Genomic DNA, 18912 nt, shown 5'->3' with positions numbered 1-18912 from the left:
CTTTTCGAGTTGCCTGAAGTTTTGTTGCTTTTGACAGTTGTTCTGCTTTTCTTGGTTTGGGTCCGCAACAGGTATGCATGAATTGAGTTTCATGCATTAAAATCAAATTTGGTAATATTGATTATTCTGAAGTAAAGGTCTAATTAATTTACCCTTGACCAGTCCATACCACAGGCACTCATCACTATAGATAGGTGGGCGGGATCAAAGTGGACGAGACTACTACAATAACAAGGTAGAAACTGTGGTAGAAAGGACCATCCATCACCCTAACCAAGTGACATCCAAGACATAAGCCCCGCCCACCTCGTGTCGAGTGCCTGTGGTCCATACCCAGTGCCAGTGCCGCAAACTTTCGGAACGAGTTCATGGGAAGTAACTCTTGCTGTCTTGACGCAATCTACAGCTTTTTATAGTAGTCTCCCTTGACCATAGTTACCGCAGTTTTTTGGAAGGCGTATAGTCTTTCTATCTCCGGGGACCAAAGAGTAACATGATGGCAATCATCGGCGTGGTTGATACCAGCAGAATTTCGTCCGAAGAATGGAGACATTGCAGAAAAGAAGGCCCATCTTTTATGATAGAAACATTTTGGAGTGTTTCGGCCTGTTAGTGGTGAGTATGTTCTGGATCTGTTCCTGCAGTCAAAATAATATTTCTCGATGTTTTGTGAGAGGTGAAGAAGTGGTGGGTTATTTTCTTCGTGTTGGGTGTGTCTCGAGGTAACCGGGTAGCGCAGCATGCATGGCTAAACAAAGAAGAAGAAAAAAGTGCTTTGTGCAGTTTCACTTTCATTTGTCTTTTAAGTTTGTCATTCGTACGATCAATCAAGCAGTGTCGTATGCTGAGCACCGTGTGTTATACACTGCGGTGCTTGTTTTTTTTCTTCTAGTTCAGTATCAGCTGTAGTCGATATTTTATTTCTGTTCAATGATCTACATCATCGACCTAGTTGTATAATTAATCACATTTTTCAGCAGCAATAGATTGAACATGAGTCTTTTCTTTGTCGTTTAAATGTTCTGTTTGGGGTACCAGTTCATATTGTCACATATATGTATGTATTTAAAACCTATAGCTATACAGTTGTCAGTGTTGAGGAGAATCTCTCTCTCTCTCTCTCTCTCTCTCTCTCTCTCTCTCTCTCTTGCGAATGGAAAAGTGGGGTTGCACTGGATACCTAGGCATGAGACTTTTCCTCAATTTGGAGGAATTTCTCCTTTTGAACTTCTCTAGGTGTTCAGGTTGAATATGGAAAATCGACACATTAAATTCATTTTGAAGCTGTATCAATTTCCCTTGTCCTCTTACATCAGGGTTGTCGTCTGTCATATGAGCGTTGATGCGTTGAGCTGTCGTTATGCGCCATACATGGCCCAGCTCATCCGGCTTCAGCGTGTTTTTATATCGGAGTGATCCTTCTCCTAGACTGGTGGCTTTACAGGGCTGTCGAGTCCAGTCTACCCGGCTATTTGGCCATAGCTGGCTGGTTTGTTTATCTGAGGTGACCTTCCCCAGGGCTAGAACTTAAAATGCGGCTCTTGTTCGCATGATGCTCCCGTCATTGGACACCTGGGGTATTTCTTGAGTGTAACAGTGCCACCTGTTACCCCGCCCCCTCCTGTTGGAAGCACCGCCAGTTGGTCCGCGACTGCTTATTCGTCCTGGCAAGCCTGGCTTATTTCGCAGCTAACCTCCATATCTGAAGGCCATCACACTATCCGCCACCTGTGAACGCGCCTGGTTGGGGGTGGTCGCCCCTACAGGACATCAGGGTTAAGAAAAACCAATTAAATCTAAAGGTTGTCATATTTTGGATTTTGCTAATTTTATATCCTCCTTTTTGCCCATTCTCATGTCTGATTTGAAAGTGGAATGACGGGCGCAGTGGCGTGGTGGTAAGACGTCGGCCTCCTAATCCGGAGGTCGTGAGTTCGAATCCCGGTCGCTTCCGCCTGGTGGGTTAAGAGTGGAGATTTTTCCGATCTCCCAGGTCAACTTATGTGCAGACCTGCTAGGGACTTAACCCCCTGCGTGTGTACACGCAAGCACACGACCAAGTGCGCACGGAAAAGATCATGTAATCCATGTCAGAGTTCGGTGGGTTATGGAAACACGAAAATACCCAGCATGCCTACTCAACGAAAGCGGAGTGAGCTGACTATGCTCTCAGAGCATAGTGTGGGGAACCCAAATGGGCAAACGAGCTCACACGTAACCAGAACAATTCTGGAACGCTGAAGAAGAAGAAGAAGAAAGTGGAATAAATTAATGTGGGTTGTTGACTTTACTCTATTGTACCATCATGAGTAATGAAAGAGTGTGACATGACGTTCTTGTACATCATTGTAAAGAGTGTGAATGACGTTTTTAGTTTAGATGTCAAGCGCTTAGAGCAAGCCTTTTTAACGAAAGTTTTTGATTTAGCGCTATATAAATGTTCTTATTATTATTATTATTATTATGAGTGAGAGACTAGTATTTTCATTTTCAAGATTATAAGTTCAATGAAAGGGTATGAGTGTTTTTTCTTATGTACATGTATGCATTCTATCCGTTTAGTTTCTTCTGCAGGGACATGCAGTTCTGGCAATAAGAACTGGCATTGACACAGGTGGAGCTGCTGGTTGGATCTGAGGGAAGAATAAGAGAAGAATAACTTACCGTCAGGCAACAGTGGCAAGCGGACGACATTGCAGCCATGCTGTGCAACAAGCTCCATGTGTTCCCCGTGATTATGGCCCTTTACCTTCCCTTTACCTTTATCATCACGTAAGCAATGTCTGTGTCAGAACTCTGTGTGTGTGTGTTAGGCCCCCCCAAAAAAAGTTGCATGGTTCTGGTCAGCCGACCCTACCTAGTTTTTTCCCGCCGACCCTAGACTTTTTTTTATTGCATTTGGGGGAAAAAAAAGCGTCAAAACGAAAGTAACAGACGGCAGACGACACAAGGGGGATAACCCCGCATCCCTTTTGTCTCATTTGTTTTGTAATGTGTTGTCTTTCTCTTTGTATAGTAAGTCCAGTCTCTTTGCGTCACTGTATAGTTATTTTCTACCCTGACCAAAAAAACAACAAAGAAAAAAAAAATCCCTACCTACCTACCTACCCTATTTTTTTGTAGCCATGTTACCAAAAACATACAACTTTTTTTTTGTTGGCCTTATCATGTATGTGGACTAGCTTGTTTGCTTGTGCATGAGTGTGTGCGCATGCTTGTGTGTGCATATACACGTATAAACATTTATAATACGTATTAGTACATTCAAGCACATATTGATATTTGAATTTATTCATTCAGGGGCTTGAATTCTGTGTCAAGGACAAGTGTTTCCTTTGAAAGTATTTGCTCCATGTGTTCTTCTTAGTGTGTATATATGTGTGTGAATTTGTGTGTGTGTGTGAGCGCGCGCAAGTGTGTTAGTTGTATATCCTGTAGTCTGTATATATTTCACAGAAGAGAACGTATAAAAGTGCTCAAGGCATATGGGTGTAAATGCATTTTCTGTCTGTAGGTATGCCATAGCAGTCTACAATGACCATGTGGAACCTGTGTTCCCATACATCAGGTACAGTCAATTTCTGCTGGTAAAGTCAAATCGAACCACTTTTTATCAGCAATTTTCCCACAGTTGGGCAGTGCTTTCCCTATCACTGAGATCTTTATGACCTGGAGTGGCCCATAGGCATTGTGAATCTTGCATTGCCAATCCTAGTTACATAGAGCTCTGTGGTCCCTATGCCATGCCGTCACTGGTAGTAAATGATTTTTTTTCATCATCATTTAAAAGACAGGAAGTTTTTTCAGATTCACTGTTTAATTCATTTAAAAGTTTCCATTTTAAGATTCTGTTAAGACCTAATGTTTTTGTGATTTAAAAAGGAAGGTTCTTGTGAACTGGGTGGTGTTTTAAATCAGATTATTAGCCCATGCAGTGCTTTAGATTAATTCTTTTTTGATATTTATTGCATTTGTACTGATAATTATTCTGCATTTACGTATGATTAAATACAACAGGTTTTCTTGTGTTTATGTCTGTGTTTTTATTTTTCAGTGACACTGGGACGATTCCGCCGGAAAGCTGCATATTTGGCCAGCTGCTCAACCTCTACGCGGCACTCAGTAAGTGTGGTGACCTCTTGTACAGTGGAACCCCCTTTTAAGACCTTAAAACATCTGAGAAAATCAGGTCTTTAAAAAGGGGGACAATCTATAGAGGTTATGAACAGAAAATGTGAGAAAACGGGATCTTGAAAGGGAGGGAGTCTTAAATTTGGGGGTCTTAGAAAAGGGGGGTCCACTGTAGGTGAATCAAAAATCAAGAAAGGGGAAATAACTGGAACGTTTCATTCAGGACAAAACCAAACAAATGTTAAGTCCTTTGTACTGGAAACTTGCATTCTCCCAGTAAGGTAATATATTGTACTACGTTGCAAGCCCCTGGAGCAAATTTTTGATTAGTGCTTTTGTGAACAAGAAACAATTGACAAGTGGCTCTATCCCATCTCCCCCCTTTCCCCGTCGCGATATAACCTTCGTGGTTGAAAACGACGTTAAACACCAAATAAAGAAAGAAAGAAAGAAAACCAAACATTCACAAGAACTTCGACCTATTGGCCTCAAAGTGGCGGAACAAGAGACACAACACGCACAAATGAATGATGCTTTGACTAATCTGAGAACGTGCCTGGGTATGGAGATGGCTTTTGGGTGAGTTAAGGGCTATTGTAGCTCAGCCCAAATCAGTCTTCTGACCATTTGTGCCGCAGAGGAGACATAAGGGACAATCTTGTAGCCATGCAGGCGTTGCCACAGAGTCCTGTAGTCTGCCTTTCATAACACTAACAGCATTGCAGTGTCCAGTTCTACCCATTCCTTGTTGTTCTCCATCTAGCACTTGTTCTGTCGGTCTGCCTCAACAAGGACTAGTCACCATACGGTTCACTTATTTTGAACAGATTACACATCTGCCCAGAGAAAAATGAACTCGGTCAAACAGAGCACACCCCCTCCCTCATAATCTTGATGATGTTCCTTGCTTCAGTAAAGTCTATGGTTATGAAAGTTGAATATTTTTGTCCCCAGTTCTAGTTACTATTTGGGACACGAGGTGTTAAGTCAGGAAAGTCTCTGAAATCAGTGTGTTATGCATGGACTTAAGTGTGTGTGTGTGTGTATGTGTGTGTGTGTTCACAGCTGCGTGGTGTATGTACCTGAGATACAAGCAAGTTCGACTGTACTACCGCGGCGTGGAGTTGGCAGGAATCGAACCTGGTTCCCACAGGTCTCGCAGTGTCCGGAAGAAACAACTGGCCAACAAAGCGTGTCTGGTCATCGGCATTATCGCATCGCTCGGGGCCAGTGTTGTGGGAAATTTCCAGGTGAGATTTATTTCTCATGGTTTAGAATTGTTGTTTGTAATCAAGCAAGATGGATCTCTGATGACAAGGTCTGAAGAATAAAGGGGAATAAGCACTCAAATACAAGTATAATTGCAGAGTTGTGCCGTTTGTGCAAGCAAGAATCATAACCAAGTGAGGCATAGTGCAAATTAAGTCGTATAAGGAAAGTCAATGAAGCATGAAACTGTTATTTTCCTGGAAACTGGCATAACATTTGCTTTGTTGGTTATAACTGTGACAGCATTGGCTTGTTTCTGAGTTTTACTTTTTATTTTTTTAATAATCAGACCTCCTTTGCTGAGGGATACTTGAACGGTTATGACACAAATCCCAAGTTCACGTTTGTGAAAGTACAGAAAAACTTCTGTTTTGATACGTTTAAAATGTGAGAAATTTACATTTTATAGAGGAAGGATTCTTAACTCATTCGCTGCGCGTCTAAAATTCCCCTGTGTTCCCTGCCAGCGCGTGATTTAGAGCCATTTTGAAAAAATTATTAAAAATCAACAACACAAGATAACCTTACATACCTTTATGTTTTTGCAAAGTTTGGAACTTACTCTTTTAGAAAATATATGAAACATTTGAAAGTACATACCTTTTGTTGTCTTCATATCCAGGCAAAATATCCAATTTGAAGCAAAACAAAAAAACTTTCTACGTCATGGGTTCATCATACACAATGTCATGATCGACACTTGCATTGCCCGAATCATCACCCAAATGATCGTCCATTGGCACAAACTCGTCACCAGAATCTAAAATATCATCTCCACTATCATCATCACTGAGGTCAAGATCAGAACCGTACTGAATAACAAGTTCTAGCACTCTTTTCAAGTTACTACGTCTCAGCAGAACGATCCGCCATCTTGGAAAAGTCAAAACACGTGGGTCGCACACCGTCAACAAAATTTAATTAATCCCAACAATTGAAGGGAAGGAACTGTTTACAGTGAATGGTACCACTGTAGACAGATAGAAGTTCATTGCGGGGGTTGTTTCCCTTGGTCAGCAGGACCGTTTACACCGTTAAAAATTCGTGATATCCGTCGGAACTCAAGTACCGGCACGCAGCCAACGCTAAACACAGGTGTCGGAATTCCAGTTCCGACACGCAGCGAATGAGTTAAAGTAGAGGTACATTGACAGACTCTATGAGGAGAAAACCTTGGGAAACAAGATTTTAACAGAGAGAGGTCTTCAAACAGAGGTTTCACTCTATCCTTTACCTGTTACAGTGGAACCCCCCTTTTAAGAGCTAACAAAAACCAGATAAAATTAGGTCTTAAAAAGGATGGGGTCTTAAAATGGAGGTCAATTTACAGAGATTGTGAAGAGACGTTGAGAAAACAGGTCTGAACAGAGAGGAAGTCTGAAAGTGGAGGTTCCACTGTATCTTTCTTTCTCGACAGGAGGACAACGTACTGTCGGTTCATCTCCTGGGTGCGGCGATGGCGTTTGGTGGGGGCGGCGTCTACATCTGGATGCAGGCTCTTCTGTCCTACAAGATGGCCAACCTCCCCCGGTCACACAGGTGTACCCGTCACGTCCGAGTGGTTCTGGCCATCATACACAGCATCTGCTTCTTCATCAGTATCCTTGGTCTTTATATGGTGGCGAGTGCATACGTTTATCGTGTTTGGCTTCAAAACAATTTAGGTCTCAACTGACTTAAGTATTTTGCTTATTTGGTGTGTTTTTTAGTACATGTACAGCAGTCCCTGCAATGTACGGCCCTCGGCGTGAGCGGCCACCTGACATGTACGGACACATTTGCTCGGCACGGAGTGTTTTCCTTCTATATTTGCCCCCCTTTTAAACGGCCACCTGTTAAACGTGGACGTGGACACTCATTTACGGTCCCAACAGAAGGTCATACCTGCAATGTACGGACAGACCATCGTCAAATTTTCACCACAACAAAATGGATAACAGAGCAGTCCCACACTGTAGACTCCTTCGCAGCGGTGTGTTGCGTGCCGCACGGGTATTTGCACCCCGCACACTGGAGCGGTAAGTTGAGTGGGGTTTGTGTCTCGATAAAACAGCTTCTTGTATAAACATTTCGTAACTTTGCACATTAAGATATGTCTTGTTAGATCTGTTAGTGTTTCTTCTACATGCCGATGTACTTTTTGGGTGCATATTTTGTATATTATAGCCGTGATTCTGTAAAATATCACGCCTGTAACTGCACAGAAGCAAATTTCATAGCATTCGCAACAAATTACTGGTGTAAACTTTAATGTGAAGAACTGCCATCAGTTCCACAAAAACCTGAACCTTTCGGCAGTACTGAGGCCGAGTTTCAAGCTTCTAGGCCGCTTTGGACGGGTAGACATTCCGTAGTTTCCAAGTCTATGGATAAAGCTCGCGTAAGAAGAATACGTCACGGTCAAAAGTCTTTGACGTCAATTATTGCATCATGACGTCATGCCTCCCTGTAGTCTTTCTCTCTCGCGCGGTGTGTGTGTTTGTGTTCATTTTGTGTACATGTGTTAGTGTTACTGTTTGTATGTGTGTGTGTGTGTGTGTGTGTGTGTGTGTGTGTGTGTGTATTTGTGTGTGTGTGTGTGTGTGTGCGCACGCATGCATGCGTCTGTACTCGTGTGTGTGTGTGAGTGTGTGGTGTGTGTGTGTGTGTGTGTATTTGTGTGTGTGTATGTGTGTGTGTGTGTGTGCGCACGCGTGCATGAGTCTGTACTCGTGTGAGTGTGTGTGTGTGTGTATTTGTGTGTGTGTGTGTGTGCGCGCACGCGTGCATGAGTCTGTACTCGTGTGTGTGTGAGTGTGTGTGGGGGGTGTGTGTGTGTGTGTATTTGTGTGTGTGTGTGTGTGTGCGCACACGCGTGCATGAGTCTGTACTCGTGTGTGTGGTGTGTGTGTGTGTGTGTATTTGTGTTTGTGTGTGTGCATACGTGTATGTGTGTGCGTGTATGTGTGTTTGTAAAGGTGTGTATGTCCGTCTGTCCATATGTGCGTATGGGTGTGTGTTTTGTGTGTATGAAGTTTTTGTGAGAGAGTGAGTGAGTGCGTGTGAGTGAGTGTGTGTATGTGTGCGTGTGTGACTTGGGGTGTGTGTCTGTGGGTGTGTGCGTGCGTACATGCGTGCGTATGTACATGTGTGTGTGTGTGTGTGGGTGTGTGTCTGTTTGTATAAGAGATAAAGAGAGAGAGAAAGAGAGAGAGAGAGAGAGTGGGTGGGTGGGTGTGTGTTTGTGCGTAAGTGTATGTGTGTGTGTATGTGTGTTTGTTTGTAAAGGTGTGTATGTCCGTCTGTCTATATGTGCGTATGGGGGTGTGTTTTGTGTGTATAAAGTTTTTGTGAGAGAGTGCGTGAGTGCGTGTGAGTGAGTGTGTATGTGTGTACGTGTGTAACTTGGGGTATGTGTGTGTGTGTGTGTGTGTGTGTGTGTGTGTGTGTGTGTTCGTGCTTGGTGTTGCACATCTACTTAATTGTTATTGTTATTGTGGCACCGGTGAAGTGTGATATTGAAGCCATGTGAATATGTTTACACTTGTGAATGTATATCCTTATTCATTTATGAACAACAATTTTGACTTTACTATATGTTATTTATCCTTAACCCTATTTCAGTGATGATAGCAACAAAGCTGTCGCTGGATAAGTTTCCATATTCATTGAAGCGCATCAAATTATGGAAGTCATCAGACCCAGTAAGTCTTTTGCCTTTCAACTGAAGGGGGAAACTAACAAAACAAGAAATTCCTCCGAGGTAGGAAAAACACCCCCGTTGGTCAAAGGGAAATAACCATTCTCACTGCCACCAACTGAGAAGGTTATTTCCCTTTGACCATGAATATGTCCCTCTATAAGTCCTTGTAGAATCTTAATCCACCAATAACTCCCTAACCGTGTGTTTGACTGGTCCCAATTTTTGTAAGGACCGTCTCAGGAATGTATAGAACCTGTTCACCAAGTTTGGTGACGATCGGTCCGTTCATTCTTGAGATCTATATGCGAACACAAACAAACAAACAAACACATGGAGCGAATCCTATACACACCCCTATACCGGGGGTGTAAATACAGTTGAACCTGCCCTTGCATCCACCTCTGGAAAGCGACGACTTGCTCACAAAGACCACTCGGAAGGATCCCAGACAAGTTTTTCTTCGATATAATAATTAACCTTTCCATAGCAACCACGTCTTTGATAGCTAGATTTAGAGAGAAGAACAAAGCCCACCACTTTCTCTTCGCCACCTCCGGACTGGGTGGCCGAGTGGTAACGCACTTGCGCTCGGAAGCGAGAGGTTGCGAGTTCGACCCTGGGTCAGGGCGTTAGCAATTTTCTCCCCCCTTTCCTAACCTAGGTGGTGGGTTCAAGTGCTAGTCTTTCGGATGAGACGAAAAACCGAGGTCCCTTCGTGTACACTACATTGGGGTGTGCACGTTAAAGATCCCACGATTGACAAAAAGGTCTTTCCTGGCAAAATTGTATAGGCATAGATAAAAAATGTCCACCAAAATACCCGTGTGACTTGGAATAATAGGCCGTAAAAAGTAGGATATGCGCCGAAATGGCTGCGATCTGCTGGTCGATGTGAATGCCTGATGTATTGTGTAAAAAATTCCATCTCATAAATGGATCCCTGCGCCTTGAGTCCGAGTCTGGAGATGCGCGCGCGATATAAGACTTCATATAACCTCATTTTCTCTTGCCCGCTGGGATGCGCGCGCACAACGAAACTCAACAGTGCTTGTTAAAAAGTGTCGCGGTTTAGACTGACGCCAGCAGAGAAGTTCTGTTCGCAGAAGAAGCGCGATGTGCGATGTGTGTTATGTGCGATTAATTAAATTACATTCTTATCCCAACTCACATCAAGCAATTTACTCCAGTTTAGTGCTAGGACGCTGAATAGCATCGCCTTGGTAACAAGGGGAGGTCACCCTAAAAAAGAGCTACCTTGACCCCTTAACATGACAAAGTCACGCGTGACTTCCTGACCTTGCCGCCATCTTTGAATCATTCACTCTCCAGCGATCTGTGTCTACAGACGTGTTTTGATTTTGCTCCGGCTTTCAGCCGGTTTGTCTGACTTCTGCCTTTGTCAGACCCTGCCTTGGTACTTGCACACGGTCCCTCTGCTCCTACTGTGTGTTTGGGTGAGCTTTTTTGTCGTTTGTTATCGTTTTGTGACTTAGGTTTGGTCGAATACTTAGCTTTGTTTACATTTTTTCCGTTCGCCATGTCGGATAAGGAAAGAATAAAAATGCTAAGTCGGTGGCCGAGCCTTCTCCCACAAAGAAGCCTTCTCGTAAGTCGTAGAGTTCGGCATGTTAAGCTTTGATTAAAGTCACAGATCCTTGACTAAATCCTCGTTTGATGTGCGATAGACTTACCTGATTCTCCGGCTATGCCTAGTTTGCCTTCAGCTGCTTCACCGGTCTTGTCCGGTTCAGGCCCTTTTAGCGAGAAGCAGGATGTTTATGCTATTTTGCACTCCTTGAGTGCTTAGATATCCTCTCTTTCAGCCGAGTTTTCGTCTACCAAGGCTGAGATGTGTCTTTGCCTTCCGGTGTGGGAGGTGTGCGTTCCCTTGCCAGGGTGTGTGTTCCGCCTTCCTCCACTTTTACGTCCGCCGACGTTCACGCCTCGTTTGAGGGCAGCCATGGTGTTTCCCTGCTGCGTTCCCAGGCCTCTTGGACTGACGACGATCAAGGTATTTATACTTCGCCAGTAACCGGGTTCTCCGGCCAAAACGAAGTGCGTGTTTGGAGAGAGTAGCCACACCGGTTCGTGTGCGCGAAAGCTTAGGCCCTAGGTCTACGTCGTTCCGATTGAGTGAACGTCTAGATCGAGGGAAAAGCCCAGACACGCGTTCGGTCTCTGACCGAACAGGGGAAGTGCGTCCTCCGACACTCCCTAGAGGAGCGGTTGGTGCGGCAGCACAGCTTTCACAGCTTTCCCCGCTTCCGCCTTTCAGGCAGGAAGCAGTCCCTAGGGACGTACCGCTTGGGTATAAAATCCCTCGTGGGCGTCTCTTCCGGGCGACACTTCGTCGGACTATGGTAGTCACGGCGGAAGTGTCTTGCCTGACTTCACGGAAGTGAGGGACTACGAGTCGGATTTTGGCACTTCCGTCCAGGGTGACGAAGATGTCAACTTCCGCATACCGACTAAGCTTCCGCAAGCTCTGGCTTTAGCGGAGGAAGTGGCTTCACGGTATTTTGAGGAGGGGGTGACATTCCCCGCTTCCGCCCTCTGGGCAGGAAAGCAGTCCCTAGGGACACACTGCTTGGGTATCGCATCCCTCGTGTGTCGTCTCTTCTGGGTGACGCTTCGCCTGACTTTTGTAGTCAGGGCGGAAGTTCGTTGCCTTGTTGCACGGTTGTGCGGGATTATGAGTCGGATTTTGGTGCTTCTGTTCAGGTTGACAAAGATGCCAACTTCCGTGTACTGGTTGAACTTCCGCTAGCACTGGCTTTGGCGGCGGAAGTTACTTCAAGGTAGTTCGAGGAGGGTGCGGCAACACTTGTAGACTTGTTGCCCAACCTCCTTCCGCTTTGGGGGATTCCCGTTCTGCGAAGGACTTGAAACAGCAGTTCCGTTTTCGGAAATTCCCGTTGGTAGCGTTTGAGCTGTCTATGCTACTGACTACTGGGCAGTATGGCGGTGCGTTTCACGCTGTACCGTGGTTAACAGCACAAGGTCTGGCTCCTGATTCAGCGCAGCCTTACCGTGCTTCTTTGTTTTTAGCCTCAGCTTTGCCTGCTGGCTTGGCTAAGAGGTTTACACTGCTGCATAATTCAGTCAATTTGATTGGCTCGTTTGCCTTGCCTCGTTCCACTTTTCCGGAACTTGCAGTCCTTAGGCAAGATGATACAGCAGAGACAGAGTAGTCCCGTTTTCGGAGAATTCTCTTTTGTCTTTGGAGTAACTGGCTTACGCTTGCTTGAGTTATCGTCTCTCTCTGAGACTTTGCAGAGATCTCTGTCGAGATTGATTGCGTCGTCATTAGACCCATTCAGGTTTCGTGACGATGCGGTAGAGAAAGTTGTCACTATTCTGGTAGGGAAGACGGCTACAGTAGAACAGTATGTTATACTGAGTCCTCTTTCTTGTCTCTGGGGGAATAAGCACATGATCTTTTCAAGTTATCCTCTGTTTAGGAAACTTTGCAAGATTTTTTTATAGAGCTCTATCTTCTCTGCTCTTGTTAACTTCGAGTTTCGTCGTGACGCACGGGAGAAGGATGTCATGTCGCTTCTAGCTGCTTTGGCTAAAGTCTTTTGAACAGCGGAGCCTCCCAGCGCTTTTCTTGGCAAATTGCTTGGCTCAGGTTGCAAACAAGAGGCGGATCTACTCCGCTCTTTGCTTTTTGTGGTTCATCTTCTGGGAGAAGCTGTGATCTGCGTCGGCTGGCCTCATTTGGCCTTTATTTAGGCAAGATACGGAGCTAAGCAAACACACATTGGGTTAAACCCTCTGCCTTAGGCAGCTTCGCGGTATGTACGCCCATCTTTGGTGCGGCATACCTCTTATTTTTCACCTTCTAGGGTGAAGTTGCTAAGGCCTCAATTTTTGTTTTTTGCCTCTGTGGTGAAAAACAAGGCAAGCTGTTAAAACTTTCTCAGCTTTTACGGCTTACGGAATTGCGCTTTCTCACCAGGGTCATAAGCTTTGGTTTCTGACAAGTCGCCAGAACATGTCCAAATTATGGGCTCACATTCTGACTAAATTTTTTAGGCTCACTGAGCCATTGCTCGTAACCTCTCAGTCGGAACTTTTCCGGCTAAGCCTACCTCTTGAGGCAGTGGCTTCTGTCAGCGACTTTCGCTGCGCAGCACAAAGGACTCGCAGGAATTCCTTAGTTTCAGCTTTTCTTTCTAAGAGGTTACGGAAAGAACTACACCATCATGTGGCTAAGCCTAGGTTTGGCACAGACGTTTTTGGCATTGGGGTTGTTTTTCTTCCACACGCAAAGACATACACCGTCGATTGGCGGGTACGCCCTTCACAGAGAAGGGTGGACAGGTTGCAAAGTCTGTTTCGTACTCTGTCCTTGATAAAGAGAGCGGCTGTACGTGTTCTGACCTCTCTTCTTGGCCAAATGGAATCGATGGCCACTCTTGTGCCCTTAGGCAGAGTCCACAAGCGGCCATTTCAGGCTGCCCTGAGTTCGCTGTGGAAGCCTTCTCTTCAGGGCTGGGAGACAGTAGTCTCTCTTGAAAGCTGGTTTCGGCACACAACGAGGCAGTGGCCGCTCCCTGGGATTTCACAGGGAGTTCCAATCTCGTTTGCCCCCCCGGACGAGTTTCTGTTCACGGACGCGTCTATGGAGGGCTGGGGTGCCCATCTTTCTGTTCACACTGCGTCAGGTCTGTGGAACGAGACGCAGAGTGGGGGGCACATTAATGCCCTAGAGTTAGAGGCTGTTTTCCTGGGACTCCAATCGTTTCTGTCTATGGTCAGGAACGAACAAATTGGGGTTCGCACAGACAACACGACCATGGCGGCCTATTTCAACAAACAGGGAGGCACTTTGTCTCTCGCTCTTTCTGTCAGGTCAGGTCAGATTCTTGCCTGGGGCAGCCAGCACCTTATTCTGTTGTCAGCGAAGTACGTCCCAGGCATACTCAACGTTCTTGCGGACTACTTCAGTCGCCCGTAGTGTACGATGCACACGGAGTAGACTCTGACTCATCAGGTCCTACAACGTCTGGGTGGCTTTTCAGCGAGCCTACAGTCGATCTGTTTGTGACAAGATTCTCCTGCAGGCTTCAGGTCTTTATCTCCCCCTTTCCAGACCCAGAGGGGAGGTAAACAGACGCCCTCGAAGTAAACTGGTCGCGTCTGAGCCTATGCTTTCCCCCCGTTTCATCTCTTGGGAAAGGTTCTCAGGAAGGCGGAGCGGGGACAGCCTTGCTTGGTGTTGGTGGCCCCTTGGTGGCCCAGCCAACATTGGTTCCCTGTCCTCCTTCGCCTCGCAGACGGCCCTCCATTCTTTCTAGGTCGCTGCGCCGTTCTGGCTCCTCAGACGCTACTTTAGGCTTTGTCCAAAAGGCCCACAGGGAATCGACCAGCACTGTTTATGTGTCACACTGGTCAGCTTGGACAAAGTGGTGCTCGGAGAATGGAGTTACTGCTACTTCATCTCGCTCTATGCATGTAGCAAATCATCTCTCGTGTTTGGCTGCTCAGGGCTTGGCTCCTTCTTTTTTGAGAGTCAGGCGCTCAGCCATTTCTTCTACTCTGAAGCAATTAGGGCATAGCTTTAACCTGGGCGGTGTAATTGCTAGTGTTCTTAAGGGGGCAGCGATTGGTTTTACGAAGGCTAAGTCCCCTCTTCCCGCGGGGACTTATTTTTTGGTACTCAAGTTTCTAGCCTCTTCGGATTTCGAACCTTTAGCTTCAGCGAGCTTAGCTAACTTGACTCGTAAAGCCTTGTTCCTCGTTTTGTTAGCCTCTGCCCGTGGAGGCGGTGAGGTGCACGCTCTTTCAGGCCTGGCTAAGGATATTTCTTTTGAGAGCTATGGCTCTTTTGTTTTAAGATTTCGGCCGGAGTTCCTGGCCAAAACCAAAACAAGGTCTGTCCTCCTCTGTTATTCGCATTCCTCCTTTAAGTAGGATTCTTGCGTCTGGTGACCCTGCTTTGGTCAATTGTCCTGTTTGTACTCTTACCAGCTACTTATCCCGTACCACGCCCATTAGGGCTAGGGACCAAAAACTGCTCTTCATCTCAGTTGACACTGAAAGGAGCAAGGACTTGTCGCGGGTCACTTTGGTAAGATGGGTCTCTACGCTTATTTAACAAGCGTATGCGTGGTGGCACAGACAAGTTGGGATTGGGCATTCTGTCCTTCCTATGAAGTTGTCAAGAACTCATGAAGCCAGAGCCTGGGCTACTTCTCTGGCAGTCCTCCGCTCAGGCGTGCTGGCAGAGGTCTTAGACGCTGCCTACTGGAAATCGCAGGGCGTTTTTATCAACTTTTACCTGCGAGATGTGGCCAGCACTCGTCATGGTGGCAGTAGCTCCCTACCAGCCATTGTCGGCTGGACAAGTGGAATTTTGTTTCCCCACCTCCTTCATTAGCATTCTGCTTGATGTGAGTTGGGATAAGAATGTAATTTAATTGAAAATTTTCATCTAAATTTTAATTTGATTATATACTTACCCAACTCACATAGTTGATACCCGCCCGCCTGCCCCGCTTTTGGGGTTTTTATGGGGGTTTTTTCCTAAAAAAGAGGGAAATTTTTCTATGTTCGCTTTCGATTGAATGATTCAAAGATGGCGGCAAGGTCAGGAAGTCACGCGTGACTTTGTCATGTTAAGGGGTCAAGGTAGCTCTTTTTTAGGGTGACCTCCCCTTGTTACCAAGGCGATGCTATTCAGCGTCCTAGCACTAAACTGGAGTAAATTGCTTGATGTGAGTTGGGTAAGTATATAATCAAATTAAAATTTAGATGAAAATTTTCAATTTGCAACCCGAAGCTCTACTCATACAATTTATAACTGTTCAAAGTGAGACAGTTCACAAATTAAGGTCTGCCCTATAAATATAAGTATTCTATTTATATTAGGGAAGAAATAGAACTCTAAAGTCGTGAAGCGGCAACCGGCTCCGGGCCGCCATCTTTGATTTTCCCAAGCGCAACCTAGGCAAATGTATGCTACAGAAATGCAATGAATGATCGACTTTAGCGTCCACTCCAGACCTTAAAGTAGGAAGCTATGAACAGTTAAAATAACGATCAGGTAACCTATATCCAATAGATTAAAGGTTTTCATACAGAAATAACCAAAACATGATTACAAAGTCAACGAAAGTAGATTCGTAGAATCGCCCAAATCAACAAAAGTCGTTTGTGTTTTTGGTGTGAACTTCGTTTCACCACCAACCGGAAATGACGTACGCAACATTTGTGATGTAGCACTTCCTTATATGGCACGAAATGAATGTGGTTGGTTGAAAAAAGCCTGTACTAAATAAGCCTACTGACTACTTTTCGTTGGTCCCTTGGAGGTTGTTATAGACAGGTTTGACTGTGCATTAACTTATAATTTGTTTTGAAGTGTAGAGTCTCAAGACTACATAGCAATTTTTGTATTCAGATGTTTGGTTTGGTTGTACATGTAACAGCATTCCTAAAACAAAGCAACATGGATTTTTAACACATGTATCATAGAGCACGGCACCTTATACAGATTCCTGGAGAGCAAATCCAAACTGCTGGCTCCCACAGTGTAATGCTTTATATGCTCTGTTGTAGCCAAATCAGACATCTTATTGTGATGCTGTTCATAGGGACAACTTTAAACTAATTTTGAACTCATTTTTATCAGCCAGAATTTTGTGAAAAATTAATGTAGGAAAAAATGTTTAAAACCTTGTCCATGCGAACAGTTTGCCTGATTTTCATTTGCAACTGACTCGCAGCCGACTCGCAGCCACGATTGAGCACTGTTCATTTGCTAATCCTAGCACTTTTAAGACTTTTTCGAATGCGCTCTCTAGCTGGGGGTTATGTTCGGCTAACTGTGTGTACGCTACGCTGTTCAGTTGGCTTGCTGTGCTATTCCTCCCAGCCGTAGACAAACCTGCCTACCCTTACGATTTTGGCGTAATTTACTACGATTGTTAACCCAAACTACGCCACCACGCTTTCCACAATAGAAGTACGATTTTTAAGAAACAAAAGGTACGATTTTTCGCATCTCGTCTCGATGTAAATCCGATCTGTATTGTAGCTCTCGCAGAGTTTGTGTTTGCACCTGCGCAAGATCGTTTGGAAAATATACGGTTATTTTTGATCTGTTTAGCCACATACAAGATTGACGACGCCGTTTGGATTACAATGAAGCAACGCGTGGAAAATCTGAGTCCCCATGAGACGAACGAGTCTGATGAGGAAGCTGGTCACAGTGGGGGTAAAAGGATTGCTGTGAAAAAGAAGAAAGCCATTCAACAGAAATACAAAGGCAGCTAAATGGAATCGTGGCCATGCCTAGGACCTTAATCAAAAGGACCAAAGCACGTCTTGTGTTCCCTTTACCACAGTGACTTTTCGTGTGCACACGTTGGAAAATATGACTGCAAAGCACATCGGGACAAATTATTACAAGGATGCAGTAAAGAGAGCTCATGGAAACCAAAAGACAAGAGACGTTCGAATTACCGGTTTCTTTATCAGGAAGTTTATCGAATGATAAAGTAACAAAACTCGAGGGAGAAATGACAATGTGCAAAATGGTTGCCGAATGAAATCTTGATTACACCTTCTTCCACCAGATTACTCTTTTTGGCTGGGCTCATTACACCTTGTAATTTTTGGGGTAGGCAGGTCTGCGTAGACATGAGAAGTCAGTTGTAGTTGTACATTACCAAGCCACCTAACATTTTCATATGGTGACAACATTATAGCAAATTTGTGCACACACACTTGCGCACACTGGATTTTATTCTTCGTGTGTTGTGTGCACTCGGCCTCTCTCTGTCTTCCTCTCGTTCACACACACACACACACACACACACACTCTCTCTCTCTCTCTCTCTCTCTCTCTCTCTCTCTCTCTCTCTCTCTCTCTCTCTCTCTCTCTCTCTCATTTCAAGCATCCCTCTGTTTGTTGCAGGGTTACACAGAGCACCTGTTTGCGACTTTTACAGAATGGATAATGGCTGTAGTGTTATCTGCATATTTTCTGACTTATTTCGGAGAGCTGAAGGTCGTGCGGACTAAGATGCTGATCATGCACAAGAACGCCACCCTGGTTGCCAACAGCAACTCTGTGGTACCCAACAGGTCCCCGACCCTGTCAACCAATGCAGCGATGGCATACGCCACTGCGGTCTATACCGACAATTCGTTGGATCCCGTGGAAGCTGCAGATGACAACAAACAAGTCAGTGTGGCGATAGATGGGTAGGGGTAGACACAGACAGTGAACCAAAGTACAGAAGCCTATACCAGCGATTAAATTACATATTCTTACGCAACTCACATAGATAGCATTAACTTCAGTTAAAGTGCTAGGACACTGAACTACGCTTCACCCCAAAGGGGAAGCAACCCCCTAAAAAAGAACGGCATTGACCTATAACCCAAGCTATACAAGAGTCGAGGTCATACCGTCACGTGACCTATCACGCGTGATTCATCCGCCGCCTATGTTAGAAACGCACTCCTACTTCAGCCACCAAGTAGCTCGGACGCTTTTCACACTACGCTGCAGGCTTTTAGCCTACTGTCTTCTGGACAGTGTTTCACCCCGTCTACAGGTCCCTGCTTCTCATGCACAAGTTTGGGTGAGCTCGTTCTAATTTATTTGCTTTTGCTTGCGTTTCTTTCTTTCTCCGTTGTTCGGTCTGATTGTTGTTTATCAATATCATAACTCAGACTGGTTTTTGTCAGCAATGGCTGACAAGGAGAATTAGAAACCACAGACTAGTCAGTAGCTGCTGAGGTTTCTCCTTTTACGTTTCGCATAAAGAGAAAGGCAAAGGCACTACCATTTCCGTTCTTGACCCAGCTTCTCT

The 18912-nt window shown here is 45.1% G+C and overlaps 1 protein-coding gene across 1 annotated transcript; it reads left to right on the top strand.

Annotated features, from left to right (window-relative positions):
• Positions 1-296: 296 nt before the first annotated feature.
• On the top strand, positions 297-18345 carry LOC138971226 (DNA damage-regulated autophagy modulator protein 2-like). The gene is made up of 8 exons (XM_070343910.1): positions 297-615; positions 2575-2772; positions 3515-3568; positions 4055-4122; positions 5197-5381; positions 6818-6998; positions 9004-9083; positions 18009-18345. The coding sequence occupies exons 2-8, from the start codon at positions 2702-2704 to the stop codon at positions 18300-18302; spliced, it is 933 nt and encodes a 310-aa protein (XP_070200011.1). The 5' UTR covers positions 297-615; positions 2575-2701; the 3' UTR covers positions 18303-18345.
• The last annotated feature ends 567 nt before the right edge of the window (positions 18346-18912 follow it).

This window comes from Littorina saxatilis, linkage group LG7, assembly GCF_037325665.1.
Source record: "Littorina saxatilis isolate snail1 linkage group LG7, US_GU_Lsax_2.0, whole genome shotgun sequence".
NCBI classification, from domain to species: Eukaryota; Metazoa; Mollusca; class Gastropoda; order Littorinimorpha; family Littorinidae; genus Littorina; species Littorina saxatilis.
This window is presented reverse-complemented; position numbering and strand designations above follow the sequence as displayed.